Genomic DNA, 17592 nt, shown 5'->3' with positions numbered 1-17592 from the left:
CGCGCTTGGTGCTGATTGGCTAAAGGGCTAAAGTCCTATTTGCGCCATCTATATCATCAATCCATGTGCAGATCTGCAGATCCCTGCGCCCCGCGCTTCCTATGGCGCTGCTGTGTTTTTGTTTGCTTTTAGCAGTGAAAGCGGACGAAAGTGATGTGCTGTAGTTCGTATATCGGAAAATCGTGGGTTAAGGTAGTTGTCTTAGTATATATCTGTCAGATTTTTCGCCAAATGGAAGGGATGCCTTTACATAAACAATAGCAGCAAGACGTCATTTCAGATTAATTCAGTTCATTTCTGTTCTGGTCCAAATTGCCTTTTATGTGTTGGTCAGTTTTGTGTGCGTCCACATGGGAGTGCTGGCGAGGTGCTGTTACCTTTGTTCAACAACAAACTCAGCTGAACGTAGGAACGCACTCGATCGATTTTATCATGCTCACTAACAAATAGGATGTGATTGCACTGCTTTCGTAGCTGTGCTCCTGTCGAAGTACTGCTCTTTTTCTGTGGTGCCATAACTAGTTTGAAAGATGGTTTTCTTGTTGCAGAGAGGAAATGTACATTACATATTACTTTCGTTTCCCACATTGTGGGTTGAATATCACAAATGAAAAATAATACGCTGTGTCTAGAGGCCCGTCGGCCGGACTCGATTGTTTATGCAGCGGGGTCCACCGGACGGTCCGTGATATGAGGAACGCGGCAGGGCATGAAGCCGGCACCGTCCAGAAGAAGCGCAGAGAGGCGGAGGAGGAGCTACACGAAGCTAACTTGGGCTAATTTGACTATAGACTCAGTTACATAAATTAAGGCGGACTCACTTCTTAAGAATTCTATGGGGAATTTTTGTTCGCAGGGTTGTCGTAAACCTAGCTAAGTTTCTACACGAAACAGGTACAGGCGAGCTCCCCTCGCGCGTATCTAGGGAATGGCATATTTTTGAAGGCCTGACGCGATCCACTGATTTTTGGCAAATTAAAGTTTGTCAAATTTTTAATATATGGGAGTCTATGGGAGATGCAACAAAATTGCTTCTCTCGGCATGCACTCTCTCGATATTTGGGCCAAAATTGTGTCATTCCCTACAGTAAGAGTCGGGGAATTGATTGTAATCAACAAATTCAACAAGCTTACTGTAGTTTTACTGATCCCTGCAAATGAAAATAATGGCTTTGTTGTTCGCTATCATGTTCTGCACGCTGGCGCCGACTACCTTACTTCCTTGAAGCTCGGGAGGAAAGCAAAGTGAAGAAAACAATTTTGGGTCGGTGCAGCCAACTCCCTCCGGAAGCGAACGTTAAATAGACCGCATGAGTCCGCCTTAACTGAACCGAACCAAAGCTGCGTGAAGCTAACTTGCACAAATAAACAATCAGGTCGTCCGACAGACCCTTCCTTGTCTCTAGAATTTCGTCGGACGGACCTGATTGTTTATGCAGCTGGGTCTGTCGGGTGGTCCGTGGTATGAGGAACTAGACACTTTTTCCTAAACTAACTGGACCTAACCTAGAGCTGCACGAAGTTAACTTGCACTAACCTGACCTAAACTAATGTAACACAACATTGCATGAAGGAAGCCGACTTGCGGAATGGTGACGCCAACAAAAGAATGCCCAGATGATGTTACTTGTACTTGTACTTAGTACTTTTTGAGTTCAGTTCCTGTTATCATTCTGTATCAAGTTAGGCGCCCATTTGCAGAAGCGAGCATATATTTGTCAGGACCCGCCCGGGGGATCCCGTGATGTTGAAAGCGGAGTGTGTCCGATGGACTCTGATGTATAAACAATCGGGTCCATCCGACGGACCTCTAGACACTTCTAAAATTGCTACCACAACAGCGACAACCACAATGATCACCACAATAATATGTGGCACTGCAGCATTTGGTTGTGTCGTTTTGGCACTTCCTACAAATGCAATATGACCACGTGATCCAGAACTTAAAAACCCGAGACTTAGGGACAAAAAACGACAAACACAGACTGGGTGTTTGTCGTTTTTTTTGTCCCCCAGTCTCGGGTTTTTAAGTTACGGATCTGTATCACCAGCTCGCTTGCTACCTCTCTATCCTCTCGGGACCATGTGATTTTATTTAGTAACATTAAACGCGAGTGTTATTTCGTGATTTCTGTGGAAAATGTCAGTCATGATGGTGCTCTTCCAAATGTACATGTGTTAACAAATGATTCTATGTTCTTTAGAGCACGTGAAATGACAGGTGACAGAACAAGCATGATCGATGTCAACAGAGTAAGCCCCGAGTGGCGGAAGAGGGTTCGATCAGAGTACATGCGCTTACGTCAGATCAAGCGCTTCAAACGGCACGACGAAGTCATGGTTTGTTGCACTTCCATAACTTTGCTCATCACATCAGCGAACAATATATCTCCCACACAAAATTTTAGAGTTAAGCCCATTCTATCAAGATCACCAACACTGCATAAATTACATGAACCGCATGTTTTTAAAATATTTGCATGATGAGAATGAAAAATTGTCAACGGAAAATTTTGTACACAAAACGTGTTTCTAGTAGAAGATTTTCACCCCTATGGGTAGTGCTGTACATTTTGAAAATAATTGTCCTGTTCCAAAGATGTGATGATCAATTTCAACAGCACAGGGCTGTGTATAGATGTCAAATTATATGCACTTTACTGTGTCAAGTGCTATACATTTTTAGGCCTGTGGAAGCATTTGTGTGCACCATTTTGCTCTGTTCATCCTTTTCAAAATTTTCTGCCACTTGTTTAACCGAATTCTCTCTCTCTCTCTGTCTGTCTGTCTGTCTGTAATAGGTTGTTTAGTCACTGTAGGCATGCTTTGTATTTGTGGAGGGCAGTCCTGGAATTTCGATTAAAAGTTCTGTACCAGTACACCTGAACTCGGATTAAATATTCCTGCATGAAGTATGAGTGACCATATACCAGTTTACACTATCTGTGTGTTTTCCAGGCTGCGTATATGACAAATCGGAGATTCATTATTGAAACCGCTGCACTCCTGCAAAAACAGCAGACAGACACCAAGGCTGTAGCCATTTTTCCATCTGATGTTCCTTCACATCACCCAGTGATGAAAAAGGTAGTGCTGGTTAAAGGGAAAGCTTGAGGATTGTGGATCACCCGTATAGTGTGTTTGCGATGTGTGACACTTTCCAGCTTTGCTAGCATGGAAATTGTGTTTTTATAATTTTCAGTGTGAAGTTGAGCTTGCAGATGGCATGAAACAGTCAACACCTACTAGGATTGTATATGCTGTCACTCCTATTCCAACAATGTACACATGGGCCCCAACACAGCAGAATTTTATGGTAACATTTCTCCCGGTCATTTCATTTGTCTAAATGTACTTTGTGTTTGTATCTGTAGTTTATATAAATTTCTGCTGATAGGTGGAGGATGAAACTGTGTTACATAACATTCCCTACATGGGGGATGAGATCTTAGACCAAGACGGAACATTCATTGAGGAGCTTCTCCGAAACTACGACGGCAAAGTGCATGGAGACAGAGACTCTGGATCAGTTAGCGATGAGTTGTTTCTGGAACTTGTTCACTCCCTTATGGCTTACGATGATGCAGGGGACTGCAACAGCTCTTCAAATAGCACTGATGGATCTAATGGTAGCACAGGTGGAACAGGTAGGGAAGCTTTGAAGATCGGATACTGCTGAGCATTAAATATGACCTGCACAGTATGACCACATATGTGGGTGCCCTGTTGGTAAACAGGATTAATCTGGTGTCTCTCATATATGGTTGATTTCTGATGGTGCAGCTTCTAGGTTACATTGGGGGGGCAATGGTTACATGAAAAGATATGGCAAAAACGAAAGAATGCCCGCAAGAGAAAATTTACGCATCTGCAACAGAAGTGGAGAATTAAGAAAACTTTTGCGTTATTTTGGGGAAGTTCAGTGATATATACTTGATGTTGTTTCAGATAAGCATGATGATAAGATGCCATTCCCATCAGACTTCATTTTTGCTGCCATCTGTTCTGTATTTCCTGATAAGCGCACTCCACAAGAGCTAAAAGAGAGGTCAGTAACGAGATTTCGGTGACCTCGTTATCCTGCCCAGGTGTAAGCAGGCTCAAATACATTTGAGAGAGAATACTCAAGTACATGTTATACTTTCAGGTATCGTGAATTAATGGAAAAGGTCAATCCAACTTCAGTACCACCAGAGTGCACACCCAATATTGATGGCCTGTACGCACAGTCTGTGCCTCGTGAACAAAGCATGCACTCCTTCCGTACATTATTCTGCCGACGCTGTTTCAAATACGACTGCTTCCTGCACAGTGAGCCATTTTTATTGAGGTCCTTCACCATGCATTATTATGTGCTCAGAGAGATAAAGCCTTTCACTTTCTCTTTAGTGATGCTTCACTTTATAACATGGAGGTTTTGTGTTACTGTGGCCACTTGAGCGCAATTACAAAATACAAGCTAGATTTCTGTGCTTAGGGTTGCTCTTTACTTCTCTTTCCATTCTCTCTCAAATTCTTCTCTGTCTTCTGCTCATTAGCAAATAGAGGAGTGGATTTGCCTCCAGGTAAATGAGTTGCAATTTTTCCATTGTTTACCAGTATGCAGTAATGCTGCACTAACACCTACAGAATGTGTTACACATTGCTTTGATAACAGTGAAAAGAGACACATACCTGACGTTAAACTGCTTTTGGTGGCCCATGCATGACGCAGCAGCGTTTGACATGCTTGAAAAACACTCATCGTAAGCAAATTGGCTATATGAGATGGGCATTATAACTGTGCCTCAAAATAACAACTTTGCTTTTCCATGGCACATTTTCTTTTCATCTAAAAATACCTAAATGCTGCCACTACCAATACTGCCATAAATGTTCCATGGCAATCCATATCAATCCTGTCAGCCCTACAGTACAGTCAATCCTGGTTAATGAAGTCTAAGCTATGAGCTAATGCTCCTGCATTTTTTGCTGCAACGTATTGCAAATTTCGTGGAAGATGCTAACTTCCACACCACATTAGATGCTTGTTTTCAAAGAGAAATTTCTCCTTGAAAGCTCTTCATAAATTGAAGCTCGTCCGTTTTGTAATGGATTCTTCTGAGTACAGAAGGTTTCTGGTCTCTGTCTACCAGGTAGTTGCACATGCCATTCTCGAGACCCTGGTGCATATATGAATTGTGTGGAGTGGCTTGCTTACCTCACCACAGTGACAGTAACGTGATGGGAGTCAACGTGACACCTCTTCATGTGACTTGCTGTGGTAAGGCCTACAGTATAAGCAGGCACTAGGTCGATTGTATGGGAAGGTAATCTGTTGTTTTTTCTTGTGATAGGGTTTGATTCTACACTCTCCCAGGAATTTTGGGAGATACTGCTGCTAGCCCAAAATTTTGTTTCTTTTTTCTCTGAAAGCCAGGAGGCTTAGTTAGAAACTTTCGGAATTACAATAACAGCAATGACAGGGCTTAAAATATCATGCAGAAAAGTCACGTTATCCCAAACAAAGTGCGATCTGAATGGTGGAAGTGAAGTCCCACAAATGCCATTCTCTCTGGTAATCAGCAATGATGTGTTTGTAGGGTCGTTTGTGAATGCAACTGATGAGGGCAGGGCTAGTACATGCACAAAATTGTACCCAACCATTTGAAACAGTTACAGCAGTTGAATTGCAATTACATTGGAAATATGGCAGTCGTCGAAAAAACCAGACAGCGTCTGGAATCGAACCACGCACCTCATGATTGCTGGTCAAGTGCGCTAACCACTATGCTACGCTGGTTCCGAAAGCTACGTGATAAGTGTCTTTCTAGTGAAAGAGGTTTTAATAGGATGGAATTCAGAAGCAAAGATGTTTGGGGTGCCATGGAAGTTTTCTCTAAGGAAAAAAAGAAAAAAATAGGTGAACTGTTGAACACCTGTCTGAAGAGTGCAGGAAGGGCCATTCAGTGTTGGCTAAGCTTTTGTTAGTTGAAGGGGGCCAGCACCCATGCTTGGATCAGCCCAGTGTTTTTTTTTACAAGAAACAGCACAGCGTTTAATAGCTTATGGTGTTGGCAACTCGGAACAAGGTGCGTCAGGCATTGAAACAAATGTATTCAATCTTTCTGTAGAGTTTGTCATGAGCAGGATTGACTGGCAGTTATTTTGCAGTAGGGATGAAACTGAATTGTTTCAGTTCCACAAATATCTAGGTGGCAAAGAAGGTATGCATAAAACAGTGTGAAGTCAATAGGATGTTTCCTATTTCTGGCAAAAAATTTGTCATTAGGATATTTCACATACCACTTATGTTCCTATCCTTTGCTACTATCCCTTTCTACTGCTCTTGCTCTAATTGATTGACTTGTACCAAGCACTCTGTAAAGAATGTTTGCTGATGAATTAGCACAGCTGCACACTACAATGTACACACTAAAGGAAATGTATACTAACAAAGACTTTATAACACCAGGTGTTAAGTCTTAGTTCTCTCTTTCTCACAGATCTTTCCAATCCATCTAGGCAATGTCCATGGTGTGTATCTAATATCTGTTGCACTTACAGCGTTTCACCCAGCACCTAGCCAGTATAAGCGGAAAAGTTGTGACATGAAGTTAGATACAGAACCCTGTGGTTCACACTGCTACTTGCATTTGGTAAGCAGCCATGAAGCAAATCTTGCGTTATAAGTTGATTTGTCTGTACACCTTATATGGGTGATATGTGGTCAGATGCAGTGCATTTACAGTATCTATGAAAATTGGGCAGCTTATATATTTGGCAGTTCAAATTTGTTATTCAGAAGCTCTGTTTTCTTGATTTTTGTAATGCTTGAGTCTTACTCAGCTGTGCAATGCATTTACAGGATGCAGTGAAGATGAAGCTGCAAGCAAAGTTGAAAGAGGAGCGTGAGACATCTGAGCAGTGCAAAATGCAAAAGCAGGTTTCTGTTGACAGTGGCAATGAGGCAAGCAGTGAAGATAGCAATGATAGTACCCGAACAAGCAGCAAGAAAAGCGACAGTTCAGACAAGCCCGCACAGATGACAGTTAACAGCCTGTCAGGTATGTCATACAGTACTTTTTTCTTTTTTTTTCTTCTAAATTTATATGTGTGTATGTACTGTTGCATAAGCATGCCTCTGATGTCAGAAGGAACTGTAAAGTTACTTGCTGCATTACTGCACTTGTGAGTCACTGCTGCGAAGGTTAATGCTGGCTTTCGTTCATGCTTTTTATGTTTTCCGCTTCCTAACAAATGCATGTGTCGCTATACTGCAGGCACAAGTCAGTCAAGTACTCTTGGCATTCTGTGGGGTGAGTTTGAAAAGTGTAGCACAAATGATGTACACACATATATATTTATATGCATGTGTTTCCTCATGAAGCATGCCAATACGGTGCTTACAGTGTGGCACTTGCTGGGACATCGTCCACCTTCCTTATGCTGATCAGTTTTCAACACATAGAAAGCGGTCATTCGTGGCATTAACATCTTTGGTATGTGGGGTGATAAAGCTATAGCCTTGCTGTGCCATCTATAGTTAAGCAAGTGACTCTTCTTTTCATTTAATTTGCTTCAGCCTAATGCTGCATTGCTAGAAAAATTACATGAGCAGGTTGAGGCACAGCACACTTCTTTCCCTTCAGCACCATGTATAAGACCCCAGATTTTCCGCAGTTGCCTTCATTTTGCTCGAAATTTCGCAGAAATCCAATTGGGTCGAAGGATGCGATTGGCGCGATGTGGACGGTCACTACGACGTGCGGCGTCTACCAGCTTGCGTGGCTCAGTGGTTAGCGTGATTCCCACGTCATGTCGAGACTGGGAGGTACCCGGGTTTGAATCCTGGTGCCGGCTGTGCTGTCTGGAGTTTTTCCTGGGTTTTCTTCAGACGCTTTCAGACGTATGTCGGCACTGTTCCCTTAGAAGTCGACCCAGGACGCACATTCCCTCAAGGCGTTAGTCGTGACGTTGCCCACCTCTGTGAGGCCGATAACGGCAAGCTCTTTCACCATCACCACCACTGTGCAGCGTCTCGGGAGAAGTATTGCAGGCTCACAACTGCTCCAAGGTACACGCGACCTTTCGACATGCCATATTTACTTGCATATTTTGCGCCATCGCATAATTTGCGCACCCCTAGTTTAGTACTAAAAAATGACGAGAAAACAAAAATCGCTTAATTTGCGCACCCGCATTTTCGTGCGCGGATATCTGGCACGTGTGTCTCAGTGACCATGGCGATTGTTTTTCACAACACCGTCAGTGCTGCCGAAGTTATTGCGGTGCTTTTGTTTGATTTGCGCACACTTTCGGGTGATGGTCTACCGACGCGATGGACTATAACTGTGACTCGAACTACAAAACGCGTAAAGAAACGCTGGACAAACACGCTGTGACAAACCTTACACAACAACATGACAAAGTTGGCGAACCTAGTGTGCCTTCGGTTGTCAAGTGCGACTAGCGGCGTGTTCCAGCAGCGTCTCGCTGTATTGCAGTGGTATATGAGCGGTAGTGGGCCGGCATTTTACCTCATGACCATCTGTGGTCGTGCGGTATTCGGGTACTTCTTTCGCGCTTGCGCATTGCAGTGATAACGTCAGTATCAGCTCTATAGAGAGCCTATATGACCGGCATACTAACCGAACCTATATGAGCTAACTACTAACCGAGGCCATATGACCGAATTTAGCATCTATTGCGATCAGGTATTTGTCAATTCCTATAAACTCTGTAGATGCTGAAAGATCTTTCAGCAGGTATAAAATTATTGTAGGCGACAGACAGTATTCACTGTCAGAGGAGAACAAAAGATATAATGTAAGGCTGAGCCACAACAGTGTTTTGAATCTGTAAGTTTATAAAATATTTTTTGTTCCCACATTAGCCAAGAAAATAAAGTGTTTCCCGTTTCAAGCAGCCGTTCACTCCTTGCCACGGAAAATCGCTGAATTTACAAGTCGGTGCCGCAGAATTTTGACTTTGCTGCAGCAGAAAACCAGGGGCCTTAACCATGTGTGGTACAAGCACACATAAATTTTCTGTTCGAGTACCAATTGGTTATTAATTTCATATATCTGTTGTTTAAGGGATGCTAGCGCATAGCGAGAGGCAATTCAGTCCAATTAATACACTGCACTACTATGAACAAAGGTGTGTGAACAAAGGTGTGTGTTAGATGCCTGTGATACGCCAGAGAATACTTTAATTAAAGGGGCACTAAAATGCAAAAACAAGTTGGCTTAAAATTACATTACACGCTATGTTAATTTCACACTTGTTGTCATAAGTCAAAACTTTGATTTCGTTACGAAGCTGCAATCAGAATTATACCGGGCCCTTTTTTGCTTCGGCACTAAGCAGTGAATGTCGCTTCAGCTCGTGCATCGGGTGCTTTTAGTCCATGCCTTGGAACAGTTCCGGAGAAAAACACAGTGCACATTGCGAAGCGGACTGGTGTTGCTGGCTCGCCGAAGGATGTGAATGTAATTGTTGTCAGTGGAACATTTGTGATAACTGTTGTGGGCTACAATTCAGTGAATCGATATTGACAAATGCAGTAGTGCGCATGTACGGAGCACTACGACCGGCCCCGTTCCAAATCCACACACACACGATAGGCATGTGCGCGCTTCTCATGCTGTCTCACTGGATGCCGCCAATCTTTGCTCCCTGAGGATCCCGTCAGTTGCTGCCAGAGACAGCTCTGTTTCATTGTGTTTTTCTTCAAAACGGTAGCGCTGTGTGAACTAGTTTTGCTTGCACTATACTAATTGAAACACAGACTTTCATTTGAGAACAAGTTGTTTTTGCAGTTTAGTGCCCGTTTAAGTATTGAAAATGCAGTCTGTTGTTTGTTTTTCATGTTGTGATCACAAAATTCTATGAAATTGAAGAAACACCAAGCAACGAAAAACCACTGAGCAGAGCTAGCATTCATCAAGTAAAACAGAGAATAGATGCCTACTCCTGCCACAATGGTGCATGTGGTGCTCCAAAACTGAAATTCTTCGAGCTTGTAGATTCTGTAATTAATGCATACGTAGCCATGATCCCTGCCACGCATTTACTAAGAAGCTTGTTTGTGCATGCAATACAATTGTGCCAATACCAATGTGCTGTGACTTCCATTAATCATTTTTCATTGTTGAAATTTACATGTAGAGTGTGCTTTTCTGCATGCTTCAGGAACTCTAAATTTAGTCACATTTATGCTAGCAACGCTTGTATTTTTTTTGTACCTGCAGAGCTCCCAGAAGACAAGTCAAATACTTTCTTATATGCTGGACGATAAGAGGGTGAAAACATTATTGAACATAATTTGATAGGGGGTTCAACCCCCTCCCGCAATCCTCCCCGTAATGCATTTGGGAGAGGGAAACGAGGGGAAATTCTCCTCCCCCATGTAAAGTCCCCATAGAACCCCTCCCAAAATATTTCTCTGGCTATGCCACTGTGCACAGCATATGCGAACAGCTCTTAAGAAGCAATTTGAGAGTACGAAACAGTAGTAGCAGCCCTAGCAGTTCTGCAATACTAGTAGCAGTAGTTTTGTCTGTGTGATATGCACAAAGTAGTTGGAGAACAATTATGCAACATATGTGCAGTTACTGGAGCATGTACACGCATATTACAACAAGGCTACTAATTCCTGAATGTCCCTAATATTCACCATTGGACATGTTTGTGAGATATATGGCAATATTCGATTTCATTCCAAATCGAACTGTACTTACTGCAGTAAACCGGCAGTGTCTCTCCACTCTTCATCACATCCAATTAAAGCAGTAATTCTGTGTGTCAGCATCTGTACTCTTTGAGATACATACTTCATCACTGATTAAGAGCGCAACAGAAATCTGAGGTGATTGATAACCCTACTTCATATACTTGGAAGTTAATATAATGACATGCCATGTATGAGTATGATGTTGGAACAGTTCTCATTACCCATTCAGTCATAAGTGTGCTCATGTAATGTGTCTATTTTGAACTCCTGCATGGGCATTTTTATAATCCATACTATAATTTGGCAGGCTTTATGATAAACTTGAGAGCAAAAAGAGCTTTTGACTGTCTTGAGCCGGAAAAAGTTTTGTTGGAAAGTTGGTTACCTTTGTGTATATCTTTTTACTACGTTCCTTCTTTTACTTCTCCTTCTCTCTGTCGGTTTTCTACAGTGTGTCTTGTACAAAAGCACTTCCTATCCTGCTGGGTTGCCTTTGGTGCCCAAGTGCAGTTCTGGAACCCCTCATTTTAAGTTTGGACCCCTCCAGAATTTTCGTTTGAAATATCCACAGCCTTATTCTTGATGTCAACTAACATTTCTTTTCCAACCTTGGTTAATTAATCACCCTTAAGGGCAGACTTTCCCCAAGCTTAGCTCCGGCGTGTTTGCCTGCTGCCGGCCCATTTTTTGCAGAGGTGGCACCCTGCAAGCCCCTTCCATCCCCTGCTCTGGTGGCACCTGCAATGCCTATGTTGTGCCTGACTGGCACAGCCATTGTGGGCCAGTCCCTTTTGCTGCTGGGTGGTTTCAAGGCAGACTTCATGTCGACCATATGGTCATCTTCCACACACGTGGCCCCGGCAGCGTCCCTCTTTGCCCCTTGTGCATTTCCTGCTCAACTTGCTGCTCCTAGTGTGGAGGAGCGTAGAAGTACAGCCGTACAGACAGATTTCGTAAATGAGGAAGACCAGAAACACTGCATCAGCCCTGTCCCATCTGTCTCTTCTTCTCTTTCTGGTGCTCTGCCTCCTTCTCGAAACTCACCTTGCAAAAAACGTTCCAAAGGCAAGTCTCCTGAGAGTAAAGCTTGTCTACTGGCTGCCTTGGAACCTGTCGTCCAGCCGTCTGAGGAAGAGCTGCAAGAGGAGTGGTCAGGGGCAGAACAGTCCCTCTTCCGTGTGCTGTGGAAGGTCTTCTATGGAAATTACTGTGCCCTAGCTACACTGATTCTCACCAAAAACTGTGCTCAGGTAAGGTTCGCTGTAGGTGGCAGTTAATTGCCTTTGTGGGTTCCCAGTGTTTTGTCATATAGTATTAAAAGGTGATGTACAATACCAATTGATCTCTGGGCAGGTGTACACGTTTGCACAGAAAGAATTAGCTGACTGTCCTCCTGAGGAGCATGTGCACGACAGCACACCACCACGAAAGAAGAAAAAGAAGCACCGCCTCTGGTCAATGCATTGCCGCAAGATACAGCTAAAAAAAGATGGATCATCCAATCATGTGTACAACTATACACCGTGTAATCATCCTGGCCTGCCCTGTGATCAGAACTGCCCTTGCGTTATGGCTCAGAACTTCTGCGAAAAATTTTGCCACTGCAACTCTGACTGTAAGCCTCAGTTTCATATGTTTAACCACTCTCTTGCATGATTTCATGGAGACTTTTGCTTTCTTCCATTCAGGTCAACAGAGGTTTCCAGGCTGTCGCTGTAAAGCACAGTGCAACACTAAACAATGTCCATGCTACCTAGCAGTTCGGGAATGTGATCCAGATCTTTGCCAGACATGTGGAGCTGGTACATCTAGCATTTGGCGACACTGAATAGGGTAAAGCTGAGATTTTTTCTTGTTGCAGACCAGTTTGATGTACAGAACATTACGTGCAAGAATGTCAGTGTGCAGCGTGGTCTGAGAAAGGTATGAGTACACTTAGTTGAAGTAAGCATATTTTAACGAGGTTCTCGCACATTTAGCACCTCCTGCTTGCCCCATCTGATGTTGCTGGATGGGGAATTTTTATGAAGGAATCTGCCCAGAAAAACGAGTTTATTTCTGAGTATTGTGGAGAGATCATTTCCCAAGATGAAGCAGATCGCAGAGGCAAAGTGTATGACAAGTATATGTGTAGCTTTTTGTTCAACTTAAACAATGGTAAGTATTAATTTTTATTTTGTTCACTGTATTTGCACTAGAAGTGTGCCAATATGCATATGAGACCAGCATTTGGGTAGCGTATCACCCTTGGCAATGACACTTCCCATTCATCATCTCAAAATAAAGTAGTTGTTGCATATGAGAAAATTTTGAATTCCGTGGTTAGCATTAACTGGTATTTGGTACAGTGAACGTGGAGGCTTTTATTTAATTAAATAGCACATGAAGTACTTAAGAACTGTGTTGTGAAATATGTGAATATCTTAGTCAGACTGTGAAATTTGATCTAAAAAATTAACTGAAAATGTTTAGCATCAGTGGTGCTTCCGATACTGCTACAATGGTCCATGTGAAACTTCATCCCATCACTAGGAGTGTGCACATAAAATCTAGGCGCAGTTGAATTTGTACCAAGTGGTGCCAAATTTTTAAAAGAATGTTGTATCGAAGCACTTATGTCATCTCACATGTGTTCTGCGTTATCCCTGATGATGGTAACGAATACAATTTGAGCTTTCAACTTGAATCATCTGCAGATTTCCACTTTGAAATATTTATTACTTGTTCTTTTTTGTACTGCAGACTTTGTTGTGGATGCTACAAGAAAGGGAAACAAAATTCGCTTTGCTAATCACTCCATCAACCCCAACTGCTATGCAAAGGTGATGATGGTGAATGGAGATCACCGCATCGGCATATTTGCAAAGAGACACATTCAGTCTGGGGAGGAACTCTTCTTTGACTACCGGTGAGCAAAGTTATTTGTATTGTAATGTACCTGTCAGCTACTACATGAATACATGGTGCCTCCTTACTTGTGCACATTCAACTATTTCCTTGTGTAACATAGCTTAATAATTATGATTTCTAGTGTTTGCGCGACTTTAAAAAAAAATTCATACCAAAAGAACAATAACTGCAGTATGAGCCAATCCAATCCTAGTGGTGCATTTCTTATCATCATTATTATCTCAAAGTAGAAAATCCAATGATCCGGTGAAGGTAGACCAAAGCAGAAGCTTCATGTCGAGAGCCGCCGATATTTTGAACAGGACTGCCCTGGGCAGTGCCCCCATCATTTGCATTGTGTTTAAAGGGCTTTTATGCACATAGTATAATGCAATTTTTTTTACCTGGAAGAGAAGCCTTTAAAAGTAGGGTAGTACCATGCAAGGTTGTTCGGATTTAATCCGCTGGATTTTTATTTTATTTTATCCACACAATTTAATCCAGATTTTTTAGAGATTTTGTCCAGACGCGATGTGAAAGACAATCTTAATTCAACGTCACACGGAAAACTCCCGCTTTATTTTATTGTAGTGTTGGCTGTTTACAAAAGCTCAGGTACGTGCAACATTAACTTTCAACTTTTTTTTTACTTTATAACTTGACTTTTTTAACTTTTTCCGGTTTACTTTTTCCCGTTCTTTTCTACTTCTGCCCATTCAGGGAAAGGCTTTCTTCTGCTTCCTGGAGGCATTGTAACTGAAGTAAGACAGCTAATTCAGGCGTGTAGCGTTTACACCATTCACCCACGCGTGCATGGGACTCCACGTCTTGGAAAACAATGGAAATGCATTCAATGTTACTGGGACAGGCAATTCCATAAACCGAAACTATGAGAGGTCACCCGAAATCAAGAAGAACAGCAAAACACATTTGTTTTCACTGTGTGTCACATTTCTAGGCTTGTCTATATTCTCCAAAAATACCCCAAAATATCCGGGTTTTATCCAAAAAAGCCCACTGGAGAAGATATTTTTAAAAAATATCCGGATGTTTTTTTCAACCCTGACCATATGTGCGCTTACATTCAACGAGATACCCAGAATGCTGTGGTGGCATCACTCTTCCCCTCCTTGCTTCAGCTACTATCATAGGAGACAAGTTAATACTTACAGGCCTTGTTCCGCCATGACGTGAACACACAAGAATGAGAGATGGTGATGTGTCTCTCACTTTTGTCATTGTGGTCCGGATACACTGCTTCAGCTGCTTGAAACGGACGCCACGCAAAAAGTTGTTTCGTACAGCGTGAATTTCCAACTGTAAGCCGCACCCGAAGCTATGTTGGGAGGAATACCTCGTTCTGATGCCAGAGTTTATTAGGTCCAACCTCTGACAGTATTTGTTGATTGTTCGAGAGCATTCTCTGTGGAAAATGTGGCATCGCTAGAAATCCCAGCCCTGCCCTCGCGGAGACGTGTTCGTAGGCGTTTGCCGAGCTATTCTCTGGCACTTCGCTCTCGAGACATAGAAAGGTGGATAGTCCAGCAAACCAGTGAGGACATGTTAGAGGAAGAGCTTCAGGACAAAAGCGGTCAATATTTTAAACAGGGACTGTTCTTCTCTGGTCCAGGAGAAGTCTGTTCGAAAAATCTGCAGCTCTTTTGCTTTCTTTTTGTTTTTCAGCGACAACCGACCTTTGTCTGTTCCAAAGACAATTCGTCATTTGAAATGTCGCGCCAATGTGTCCTGCAGCGTCTGACATCTGGCAGCCTGACATCGAAGACACATCAGCACTGCAACCTTGATTTCAGTGAATGATGGCAAGGCATCAGCAGTGGAATTCGAACCCACACCCTCTGATTTCTGGCCAGAGATGCTACCAATTACACCATGCTAGCTGCCCTCTCTTCAATATACCAAGCCATGCTAGGAAACACGGGGACACGCACTCACCCTCAACACATTCTCTCTTACATTGTTGCCAGTCACTCCTACATTCACACAGACAAACACACCCGTAGCACTGTGATGCATTATGTTTTTAAACATTGAAGCATTTCACAGTGTTGACCTTCCATGTTTTGGTTCATCTGTCCAGCAGAGTTGTGAACTTCCCCCCTTTGGAGATACAAGAATTCCACTTTGCGTTATATGTGGTTTTGATTACATATGCGGATTGATGTGGTACATGTTACAGAGGCACAGGACAGTGCGATTCGACTCTTGCTTGGATGGAAAAAATAATTGACCAGGAAGTGATAATATCATCACACAAACATCCTACGGAAGCAGTGCATTGCTGTGTCCAGTATTCGGAACTGGCTTGATCTTTTAGGCGAAATCTGTCAACATGTTTTAGTTGGCATGTATGCAGCGCCTGTGAAACTGACCAAGCCTCATTAAGCGACAGTGTTCATGAGATACCAACTTCGATAGTGAGATGCATAGGCACAGATAAAACTATCATCATATCTTGCAGTCATTTTAACACTATTTACCGGAGCATGTAAATACACACCTGCAATAGGCCAGTAACAGCGCTCTCATGTAATGACACCATCAACCAAACTGTCAGACACAGGAGGGTCATCCTACAAGAAGCGATCCAAGCGAAGCCTTTACACTTGGATCAAAATTAACCAATATCCGAGGTGGTCAAGCCCTGAGATTGGATCGCTTCATGTGGAATGACCCAGGGCGAAAGACTAAAAGCAGAAAAAAGAGAAGAAAAAAGCAGCAGACTTATAAATATATTTCTTTTTGCAGGTATGGCCCAACTGAACAGCTGAAATTTGTTGGCATCGAGCGAGAACTGGAGTTCTTATGAGCAGAACATCTAATGTTAAGCACTTCACTGCCCAGTGTTTCTACATATGTCTGTTTTATTTTTAATAAAGTGGCCTTCAGCTGGTACTTACGGTATTTCATGTTCACATCCTACCTGTCCAGTAGTGTGCTGCTCCTTGCGAGTATGCAAATTAATTATGCAAGAATGTGTCTAAGCGACGTTATGGGACAAAGACCTGACACATTCCCAAAGCCGACACAGGATTTCCAAATCTAGACACAATGTAATATGCAAGACCAATCTATAACTAATAACAGCACGTGTGTAACGTCTACTTTGAGCAGTGTAGCGCTATGTTCATGATAGTCTGTTTGAGGTCATGAAGGCATGCTGTCATGCAGCATGTTCTGCTTGGTTCAAAGTAAAAAGCCACGGCTGGAAAATGACATACTCAAAATAAAAGAATTAGAAGCTGCCTTGCAAAAGCGCTTCTGTTTTGCGGCGGAATTTGAGACGACGACATTGCATGACTATCACCTGGCAACCTGAACATCACTATAGTATTCGGATATTCGCAAGGCAGCTTTCGCTTGCATACAATATTACGGTCTTGCATTTATTACATTGCAACAACTATACAGGTTTTCCTGACCATTTTAATCAAAGTGTCATCTGACATATGCCATTGCCATTGAATTTAATCTGTGGTGCTTTCAAGTACTGTAAATGTAATATATCAACTGATAAGGTGTTGACGAGGATTCATACAGATGGACTCGCAAAAAACTCCTAATCGAGGCTGTATACTTTGATACGGATTGTCGATAAATATTCAGTCGGTGATAATTTTTTATAAAAGCTAGTTTACTTATGGTAATGACTCATAACGGGCATAACGCCGAGATCCATGTATATCCGGGTTCACTAGTTGATAGGGACTGACCAGTTGATTCTAGTTACTGATAAAGATTGATAATTAGCCACAAAGGAAACCATTCAGGTTATTTGGACTTAGTTGACCGATAACATCTGACAAGGTTATTGATGAGCAAAGGGGAACCGGGAGACACGAACGGAAAACGACTCTTCCGTCTGTGTCTCCTGGTCCCACTTCGCTCAACTATGTACCAGCTAGCCAGCGCCCTTGCCCATAAGGATATTGATGTCACATATGAGACAATTGGGATGCGTTAACTGT

At 42.6% G+C, this 17592-nt stretch overlaps 1 protein-coding gene across 2 annotated transcripts; it reads left to right on the top strand.

Moving 5' to 3' along the window:
• The first annotated feature begins 77 nt into the window (after positions 1-77).
• LOC135377623 (histone-lysine N-methyltransferase EZH2-like) lies at positions 78-16519 on the top strand. Of its 2 annotated transcripts, none has more exons than XM_064610179.1 (16): positions 78-192; positions 2205-2340; positions 2959-3087; positions 3203-3316; positions 3398-3647; positions 3949-4048; positions 4148-4311; positions 6547-6638; positions 6848-7046; positions 11783-11967; positions 12071-12332; positions 12406-12519; positions 12579-12640; positions 12697-12874; positions 13460-13625; positions 16373-16519. In XM_064610179.1, exons 2-16 carry the CDS (start codon positions 2215-2217, stop codon positions 16431-16433), a joined length of 2202 nt encoding a protein of 733 aa, XP_064466249.1. In that variant the 5' UTR covers positions 78-192; positions 2205-2214; the 3' UTR covers positions 16434-16519. The 2 variants fall into 2 exon arrangements, with proteins under 2 accessions (XP_064466249.1, XP_064466250.1); XM_064610180.1 differs by lacking the exon at positions 78-192 and adding an exon at positions 375-447.
• The last annotated feature ends 1073 nt before the right edge of the window (positions 16520-17592 follow it).

This window comes from Ornithodoros turicata, chromosome 1 (genome assembly GCF_037126465.1).
Source record: "Ornithodoros turicata isolate Travis chromosome 1, ASM3712646v1, whole genome shotgun sequence".
Lineage (NCBI taxonomy): Eukaryota > Metazoa > Arthropoda > Arachnida > Ixodida > Argasidae > Ornithodoros > Ornithodoros turicata.
The sequence above is the reverse complement of the archived record's forward strand: the minus strand, read 5'-3'. Positions and strand labels throughout refer to the sequence as shown.

Bases quoted from the DNA above. Each gene is read 5' to 3' on its own strand.
- LOC135377623 (XM_064610179.1), top strand. From the start codon at position 2,215: ATGACAGGTGACAGAACAAGCATGATCGATGTCAACAGAGTAAGCCCC. The intron at 11,968-12,070 runs GTAAGGTTCGCT...ATCTCTGGGCAG, and splicing joins TCACCAAAAACTGTGCTCAG to GTGTACACGTTTGCACAGAA. The intron at 13,626-16,372 runs GTGAGCAAAGTT...TTCTTTTTGCAG, and splicing joins GAACTCTTCTTTGACTACCG to GTATGGCCCAACTGAACAGC.